The sequence below is a fragment of the Melanerpes formicivorus genome, unplaced genomic scaffold, assembly GCF_026170545.1.
Source record: "Melanerpes formicivorus ecotype bairdi unplaced genomic scaffold, bMelFor1.0.p_v2 SCAF_2890, whole genome shotgun sequence".
Lineage (NCBI taxonomy): Eukaryota > Metazoa > Chordata > Aves > Piciformes > Picidae > Melanerpes > Melanerpes formicivorus.
In genome coordinates this window covers 506-9,471 of record NW_027145241.1, presented here as the reverse complement: position 1 = coordinate 9,471, position 8,966 = coordinate 506, and the positions used below count along the sequence as shown (strand labels likewise).

Sequence of the window (8,966 nt, the reverse complement as noted above, 5' to 3'; positions counted from 1 at the left end):
TCCATCTCCTCTCTGGTGAGAAGTGATGCTGCTGGTGCCAGGTAGTGACCCCCATTCACCATGCCAGGGTTCATAGCTTCACAGAATGGGTTGGGTTGGAAGGGACCCCAAAGCTCATCCAGTTCCAACCCCCTGCCATGGGCAAGGACCCCTCCCACCAGCACAGGTTGCTCAAAGCCTCATCCAGCCTGGCCTTGAACACCTGCAGGGAGGTGACATCCACAACCCCCCTGGGCAACCTGTTCCAGTGTCTCCTCACCCTCACTGCAAAGAATTTCTTCCTCACCTTCAGTCTAAACTTCTCCTCGAGCTTCAACCCATTCCCTCCCATCCCATCACGACAACCCCTTGTTTCCCACTCTTCCAGCCCAAAGCCAATTTGAGGTGCTCCATCTGTCCTCCCAAAGCCACCCTGAGGTGTCCCAGGAAAGGGGAAGGGATCCCACTGGTTCACCCTGGACGGCACCTCAGCTCCTTCCACAGCAGCCATGTGTGGGAACAGGCTAATAAACAGGGACTGGAGTGACCTCAGCCCTGCCTGCACCAGCAGCCAGCAGCGGGCTCTGACCTCCTGGGTACCCAGGGTACACTCTGCCTCTTTCATCATTGTTGATGCATTTGCTCCCAGGAGCTTCGCTTGGAAAACAGGATGTGAGCGTGTGAGATGGCTGCTGCCCCTCCCAGACAGCCTGCAGCTCCTTGGGATGCTCTTGAGCTTGCCCTGAGCTGGGCTGGCAGCCCTGCCCTGGGAAGAAGGGCTGAGAGAGCTGGGGCTGTGCAGCCTGGAGAAGAGAAGGCTCAGGGCAGACCTCACTGCCATGGAGCAGCACATCAGGGGTGGCTACCAGCAGGACGGGGACTCCTTTTCACAAGGAGTCCCATGGGAGAGACAAGAGGTGCTGGGGACAAGATACTGCTGGGGAGGTTCCCATTGGGCTCCAGGAGAAAATGTTTCCCCGTGAGCACAGTCAGACACCAGACCCCACAGAGGAAGGGGAGAGCAGGAGCACCCCCAGACCCATGCAGCCCACGGGCAGCTCCTGCCTCCGCACTCTGCTCCTCCTGCTCAGGAGCAGCTTTCTGGTTTGTCAGGAGGTCAAACAGAATCAGTGAGCCTAGAAACAGGAACAGGCAGACAGAGCATCAGCCTCTTGCCATGGGAAAGCCCTCAGCTGCCAACTCTCTGGGACCAGAGACCAGTCCCCTTCACAGAATCCCAGGCTGCCAGCTTGGAAGGGACCCCAGGGATCCTCAGCTCCAACCTTCCTAGGCCACAGCAGAGCTGCAGTGAGCTGGGCCCAGCACCCTGGCAAGCTGAGGCTGCAAAGTGCCCAGAGGAGAGGACTCCACTGCTTCCCTTGGGAGATGATTCCAGTGTCTGACTGTGCTCATGGGGAAACATTTTCTTCTGGAGCCCAGAGTTTATGTTCAGCTTCCTGCAGCCTTCCTGGGACAGGCAGTACCCAGGGGTTAAGGCTCCCTCGCAGCCTGTTTATGTGCTGACGAGGAAACACGATGACAGACAGCCCCAAACAACTTCAAAGCCAGATGGGGCATCTGATATGGAAACTATTCCTGAAGTCTCAGCATGGAGAGCCCCAGATTAAAGGCCTCTGAGGATGTCAGAGGCGGAGCAGGACTCGTGGCCAAGAGCCCAGCGCCTGGCCCCATGCCCACCCCACCCAGCCCTGGGCTCCCTCCCCACACAGCAGGGATTTGGGGTGAAATGATGCTCCTCGAGCAGCTCTTGCTTGGGATGAGGGTAGAGCATCACAGGGTCCTCACCAACCTCCTGTGCTGTCCCCAGGTGTCCTCCATGGCATTGGGTGGAGGCAGGGCCTTCCCTGCAGCCTGGACAGCCTCATCTCACCCCTTGGCAATGCCAGCCCAGCAAGAGGGGCTAGTGTCGAACTGGGATGCATCCATCTCCACCCAGGAGGCATTTAGGGATTAGGGAGGGAGGGATAAAAGAGGCTGGGGAGATGCTGGTGCCTGTGGCTCTCCTGGGCTGTGCTGGTGAACCCCTCCAGCTGCCCTTGCCCTTTGCTCTGGGCTGGGGACTTGTGCCAGCACAGCCCTGCCTCTGAATTCCATGGACAGGCAACACTTTGCAACACCAGCCTGGCCCAAGAGGGGCTCTGGCACCATCTCTTACTGGTGCAAAGCTGAACTGGTGTCTCTGGGTGCAGCAGTGCCTGCTCCCTGCACCCATGGCCAGGGAAGGGCTGGGGACGGACAGGAGAAGCCCCTCCAGTGCTCTGTGGGGAGAGTTTTGGCGCAATGCTTTGCTGCCCCAGGGTTTGCTTTCTGCCCAGAAGCTGAGGAACCTGAACCAGAGGGGAGAGCAGGGAGGCCCCAGGCAGAGGGGGATGCTCCTGGCCCTGCTGGTGGGTGCCTGCAGCAGGGATGGCAGCAAGCAGCACTCCTGCCCCCGCTGGTTTTTATCACTTGTTCTGTCACACAAACATTTTGCCAGGGCTGAGGGCAAGAGTTCCAAGCTATAAAAAGCTTTTGTTTTATGCTAGTGTGGCATCAGCTTGGCTCAGCCTTGGCAGAGCCTGAATGTTCTGTGTTTAATGATGCTGGGAGGCAAAGCTGGCTCTTGCCCGTTGCTGCCCAGTCTCTCCTCTCACTGAGCTCTGCCCCTGCTCGGTGCCTGCCTGCCCTCTTGGGGGCCAGCCAGCGTCGGTGAGCTCAGGGATGCAATTAGGAACTGAACAGAGGATTAAAACTGTTTAATACCTGAGGTGGCAAGTCATGGGAGCTTGGGCAGGGCTCTGAGAGCTGCTGCCCTCCTCCCTGCCAGCTTCCTGCACACAGGCTCGTGGACTACTTGCCCAGGCTGGAGCTGTCTCTTGGGCAGACAGAAGTGAGATCTTGTGCTCCCTTCCTCCGTGCTGTCCTGGTCTGCCTCTTCACAGGCTGGGTTTGGACAAGGTCTGGCTCTCCTGTTTGCAGGTGAGAAGCTCAGCACCACAGCTCTGGCTCATCCTGACAGCATGACCCTCACTGTCACATCAGCCCTTGGGGTGCATTGCCCTTCCCTTCAGCAGGCTGGAGCCAGACCTAGTGTCTGCCAAGCTCCTGCAGCCATCACAAGCTCTCCTCTATCTGTATAATGCCAGGTGCTGATTTCCCTGCTCTGCACAGCTCAGTGAAGGGATTAATAGGACTGGAACTGTACCTGTGAACCTGAAACACTTCCTTGGGGCTGTTGTGTGCCTGCAGCCTGCTTGGGGCAGATAAGGCTCTGGGACTGGGATTAAGCAGTGCAGGGATTTACATCCACGTAAGCAGGAGTTGCCAGCATGTGAAAACTGTGTTTAAGATCAGGAAGGTGATTTACATCTCCCTCAGGCTCAGGATGCCAGCAGAAGGTTGCCCTGGCGCTGCGTGGGGAACTGTGCTGGTCACTGGCTGGAGAAGGTGAGGTGTCCAGAGGTGTCCAGCGGTCTCTGAGTGACCCCTAGAAGCTGTGGCTCCGTGGGCTGGTGCATGCTGGAGGTACCTGTGCAGCCACACTGGAAGGATGACAACTGCCCTGGGCATGCCTCCTGGGTGCCATGCCAGGGGCAGGACACAGCGCCCTGGAAACAGCAAATCCAGGGCTTGGTCTGAGCCAGCAGCGAATGCCAGAGCTGGGAGCTACAAGGGGTTGCATCAAGCCCTCCTCTGACTGCTTTGAACAACCAAAACACTCTTGTGAGGCTCAGGCTTGTGAGAAATGGGGCTGTGCTTTGCCTGCTCATGAATGGGATGGAATGCCAGCAGGACCATTTTTCATGTGTGTATTTTCTGGGTATTTTTTCGCCCCCTCTTTGTCAACATTCCCCCATTTGGCTGCAACTGTCAGCATGCCATATTTGGAGAGGGCCCCTCTCAGAACTTCCAGGATTTGTATAAATAGCTGATAGTGAAAAAATTAACCCACTTTGGAGACTGCCCAGGGGCCCTCAGGAGTGGAGCTGGGCTTAGTGATGGAGCCAAGCCTGCTGGGGCAGCCCAGTGCCTTCCAGGACAGAAAGCTGGCTCCCCCGTTGCAATGTGTGGAGAAGGGAGCGTGGGTGGGGGTCTCCAGAACACCAGCACCCACCCAAATGCAGGAGGGGAGCAGCAAAGGTCTGATCCTTCTCCTCCATCAGTGGGAAAGGAGGTTTGGGTAGTAAAGATGGGAGTGACTGAGGGACACGCTGGGTGCCGGCCTTTGGAGTGGAGATGGCACTGCCATGGTGCCACTATGCCTCCTCTCTGCTCCTGTGGGGGGACAGGGGTGGTGTTGTCCTCATCAGAGACAACCCAGGGAGAGCCTGAGCACGGTGAGGGGGGTATGGAGAGAAGCACGTATTGAGTGGCACATAGTGAGGTCCTGGAGTGCACTGGGAAGGGTTCAGAGCAAGGGTAGGATGTTGATGGGCATGGAGAAGGACCAGAGCAGATGGTGAGGGGTGCAAAATGAGGGGTGAAGGGTGAGAGGAGCACAAAGAAGGACCAGAGTGCATGGTGAGGTATTGGTGTGTGCATGGCATGGTGCAGGGAGAGCAAAGACAGATGGCACAAGACCAGGGTGCAGGGCAAGGGGCTGGAGGGCACTGGGAGAGGCTGGAGGGCATGGAGGGTGGCACAGTGAGAGGGGCAGAAGAACACAGGAAGGGGCACAGTGAGAGGGGCTGCAGAGCACAGAGAGGAGATGGAGCACAGGGAGAGGGGCTGGAGGGCATGGAGAGGGGCTGGAGGGCACAGAGAGGGCTCACGGAGAGGAGCAGGGGGCCGGGGAAAGCACAAGGAGAGGGGCTGACTGCACCGCGGGGATGCCGCAGGGAAGCAGAGCTTCCCGGGGGTTGGAAAAGGCGGTGCCGCAGCCCACTCCCCTTTCATTGATCTCCGGAACGAGACAGCCCGTGGCCACCCCCCGCCTCTCCCCCGAGCCTTTAAAGGCTCCTCCTCCTCCCCGAGCGGCCCCGGGAGCGCGGCGGAGGGAGCGCGGCCCCGCTGCAGCCCCGCCGGTGCCCCCCGAGGGCTGCTCCGGGCTGCGGCGGGCAGCGGGGCGGGCACGTCGGGGCTGCGGGACCGAGACACTCACCCCGAGCCCGGCGGAGATGAGTCCCCTGCCCCTGTCCCACGGCAACGGCAGCGCCTGGGGGGTAGCCGCGCTGGACACCAACTGCAGCGGTGCCAGCAGCCTGAGCCGGCAGTGGGTGGTGGGGGCTGCCCTGAGCCTCACCGTGCTGGTCATCGTGGCCGGCAACCTGCTGGTGATCGTGGCCATCGCCAGGACGCCGAGGCTGCAGACCATGACCAACGTCTTCATCACCTCTCTGGCTTGTGCCGACCTCATCATGGGTTTGCTGGTGGTGCCCCCCGGGGCCATCATCCTGCTGAGCGGGCACTGGCCCTACGGCACGGTGGTGTGCGAGCTGTGGACCTCGCTGGACGTGCTGTGTGTCACGGCCAGCATCGAGACCCTCTGCGCCATCGCCGTGGATCGCTACCTCGCCATCACCTCCCCCCTGCAGTACGAGGCGCTGGTGACCAAGGGCCGGGCACGGGCCGCGGTGTGCCTCGTCTGGGCCATCTCTGCCTTCATCTCCTTCCTCCCCATCATGAACCACTGGTGGCGGGACGGGGCGGACGAGCAGGCGGTGCGCTGCTACGACGACCCCCGCTGCTGTGACTTCGTCACCAACATGACCTACGCCATCATCTCCTCCACCATCTCCTTCTACGTGCCGCTGCTCGTCATGATCTTCGTCTACGTCCGCGTCTTTGCCGTGGCCACGCGGCACGTCCAGCTCATCGGCAAGGACAAGGTGAGGTTCCTGCAGGAGCCCCCCAGCCCCAGCTCCCCGAGCGGCCGGCGGAGACGTCCCTCCCGCCTGCTGGCCATCAAGGAGCACAAGGCACTCAAGACCCTGGGCATCATCATGGGCACCTTCACGCTCTGCTGGCTGCCCTTCTTTGTGGCCAACATCATCAAGGTGTTCTGCCGGCCGCTGGTGTCGGATCAGCTCTTCCTCTTCCTCAACTGGCTGGGCTACGTCAACTCAGCCTTCAACCCCATCATCTACTGCCGCAGCCCCGACTTCAGGAGTGCCTTCCGTAAGCTGCTGTGCCGCCCGCGCCGCGCTGGCCGCCGCCTCCACGCCGTGTCCCGGGACCTGCAGCGCTGCCCCTGTGCTTTCAGCCCGGGAAGGGGGCCCTCCGAGGACAGCAAAGCCCCCGGGCGCCCCGAGGAGGTCGGCGAGGCTCGGGACAGCGGCAGCAGCAGCCAGTGCAGCAGCCGGACGGGGGAGAACAGCCTGACCCAGGGCAGTGGCTACCGGCAGCGGCCCCTGGGCGAGTCCCAGCTGCAGGGCACTCAAACCACGCTGTGCTTGCAGCTTGACCAGTAGGTACCCGCAGGTGCTTGCTCAGGGGAGGTTTGGGGGAAACAGCCCTTTGGGGTGCCACCAAGAGGGGGCTGGGTGGGGGGACGTGGTCTGACAGCATTGCATGGAGCTGGGGCGCAGGCAGACCCCAGAACTGGAAGACTCTGGGGCGTGGGGGAGAGGTGATGAGGTGAGGAGTTGGGGAACTGCTGCCCTCTGCCTTTAGATTCCCCTAAAACTTTGGCCCTTCCACTGGGCTGCAAAACTGGGGTCCCAGCCCAGCCCAGTGCCATGCTGTCCCTTCCTGGGGAAGATCCCAGCCTGCCAGGATACGATCTGCTCTTCTTTGGTCAAGAAAATGCTGGTAGTGAACAGGGAAGCTGTAGCTCTGCCCTGCCAGCCCACTGCCCCTGTCTGTGGGTTCTCACCTCCTTCTGCAAAAGTTAGGGTGAGTTCTACCCCCCCGAGATTTGTATTAGTATGATTAAGACTTGAATGATTCTGATTACTGTGGATATCGATGCCCAAAGGCAGGAGAGGTTCCTGCCAGCACACACAGGCAGAGCAGCTGTGGGCAAAGAGGTGCAGAAAGAGGTGCCAGAAAGCATCCCCTGGAGCTGGGTGTTCTGAGGAAGGATCCTCAGTGTGGGATGGTGAATTGTGGGGGGTGGTGAAACCATGGGGGAGATCCTGGCTCCTCACTCACTCTGCTCTCCTGTTGAAGGTTTGCTGGCAGAGAGACACCACTGGGTCCTTCCGTCTGACTGGGAGCAGCTGAGAGCCGGGAAGAGAGTGAGTATGGGGTGAGGGCAGAGTCTCCTCCGCCTGCTTTGGCTGCTGCCTCCCCTGGTGCCTTTGGCCAGCCCATGGGCAGCTGCCTGCTTTCGGGGGGCACGTCAGCCTGGCGTCAGCCTGGCCTTCTGCCCACGCCTCCCCGGGATGCCATGACCCCGCTGGCTGACAGGCTGCTGCACCTCCGGACCTTATGCGTAGTGCTTTCTACCCTGCTCTGGTTCTGCGTCCCCCTCCATGCCTGCTGCTCCCGTGTCTTCCAGGGTGGTGGCTTCGGGTCCCCGTCCCCTGGGATATGCAGCTGTGAGGGTTGAGCCTGCTGGGTGATGTTGTGCCACCTCCCACCCTCTTCCTGCAGGGCCAGGCGTTGTAAAGGGGACAAAGGAGCAGCGCTGGGGGGTGACGGCGCCGGCAGGACCCTCCGGTGCTTGCACCACCCTGCAGAAGAGAAGGACTGTCCCTCGGGAGCTCTCGTGGTCACAGAAGAGCCCCTGGAGCCGGCTCCTCCATGCTGTTGGGGCTGGAGAGCTGGAAGCAGCTGGGAACAAGCTCTTGAGCCATTCTCCAAGAGCTCAGCTTCGGGCGTGCCCCTGTGGATGAGGGACAAGATCCCGCCCAGAGGTGCTTCCCGGCGTGGCTGGCAGCAGGACGCGGTGGCTCAGCTCTCTTGAAGGACGAAGAACTCTGTCGTGCTGGGCTTGGGCAGGTTTTGGGCAGCCCATCAGGAAGGGGAGAACTTTTCTGCAGATATGAACCCTTTCCAGCATCTCCACTCCATCCCGACTGCAGTCTCAGGGCTGGGATTGGTCCCGGGAGCTGCAGCGATATCTTTGGCGAAGGGAAGGCAAAGGGGAAAGGCGAGCTCTGAACATGGGGTGGGAAGTGAATTCTGCTCCCGTTAAAGCTTCTCCTGTTTCTCCCTCTCCACTCGGGGCAGATGTTTGTGCTTCTGTGCTGTTTGTGGTAGCTGAAGCTGGAGGAACAGCAGTGTGGCCAGGCAGGGAGGAGGGAGGTTTTTCATCCCGAGTTCCCTGCCCTCTGGTCTGGGTACGTGGGGCAGAGGGGCAAGGCAGGGAGGTCAAGCTTTTGTTTTCAACCTCTTTCTGCTGGTGGGAGGTGTTGGCAGTGTGAGTCCAGCTCCTCTGTGCCCACTCCAGTGTGAGCAGAGCTCAGGGCTGTGACCTTCACCATGCTGTGATTTGGGGATGCCCTTGGGTGTAAGTATGTCATGGTGACTGTCAAGTTTTTGTCCTGTCTCCCCCACTCCCCGTGTGAAATAAACCTTGGAGTACCACAGTGCCTTCCAGTCTGTGCCAAGCAGAGGGAGGCCTCTCCCATCTGCCCTGCCCAAGGGGCTGCCCAAGGCTTGGGGGTGCATGCAGCCCTTTCCCTGGGGCTGTGGCTGGCAGATCCATGCTGAGCAGGCAGGCAAGGGGAAGCCAGGCTCTGGGTATGCCACAGTGCCACCCCCTTACCCTGCCGCATCTCCCTGAGCCCTGTAGCCCCCTGCCCCGCAGGGGTTTGCCAGCCTGGGGTGCACTAAAATAGGGCCCCTGGCATCCCACCAGAACTCAGGAGGTTTCACCAGGGTGGATATTGGCTTGGGAGAGGCAGGGAGCCTCACACACCTGCATGTGTCACACACCTGCATGTGCGTGTCACATCGGTGGGTGTCCCCCCACCACACACCTGCACACACCTGCATGTGACCTGTGCATGTCACATACCTGCATGTGCATGTCACACCTGGGCATGTTCCCCTGCCACACACCTGCACACACCTGCACACACCTGTACATGCCACACACC

General features: G+C 60.4%; 1 protein-coding gene across 2 annotated transcripts; it reads left to right on the top strand.

Annotated features, from left to right (window-relative positions):
• The first annotated feature begins 4,973 nt into the window (after window positions 1-4,973).
• Window positions 4,974-8,465, top strand: LOC137440380 (beta-4C adrenergic receptor-like). Of its 2 annotated transcripts, none has more exons than XR_010987114.1 (3): window positions 4,974-6,389; window positions 7,090-7,157; window positions 7,516-8,465. XR_010987114.1 is itself a non-coding variant. In XM_068136660.1 (3 exons), exons 1-2 carry the CDS (start codon window positions 5,097-5,099, stop codon window positions 7,127-7,129), a joined length of 1,329 nt encoding a protein of 442 aa, XP_067992761.1. In that variant the 5' UTR covers window positions 4,974-5,096; the 3' UTR covers window positions 7,130-7,157; window positions 7,516-8,465. The 2 variants fall into 2 exon arrangements, 1 of the variants encoding a protein (XP_067992761.1); XM_068136660.1 differs by having other exon boundaries at window positions 4,974-6,385.
• Window positions 8,466-8,966: the final 501 nt, after the last annotated feature.

What these genes read in the sequence shown, in the direction of transcription:
- LOC137440380 (XM_068136660.1), top strand. Translation starts at nt 5,097, where the DNA reads ATGAGTCCCCTGCCCCTGTCCCACGGCAACGGCAGCGCCTGGGGGGTA. An exon ending in CTGTGCTTGCAGCTTGACCA is followed by an intron (nt 6,386 to 7,089) that starts GTAGGTACCCGC and finishes CTCCTGTTGAAG; the next exon opens with GTTTGCTGGCAGAGAGACAC.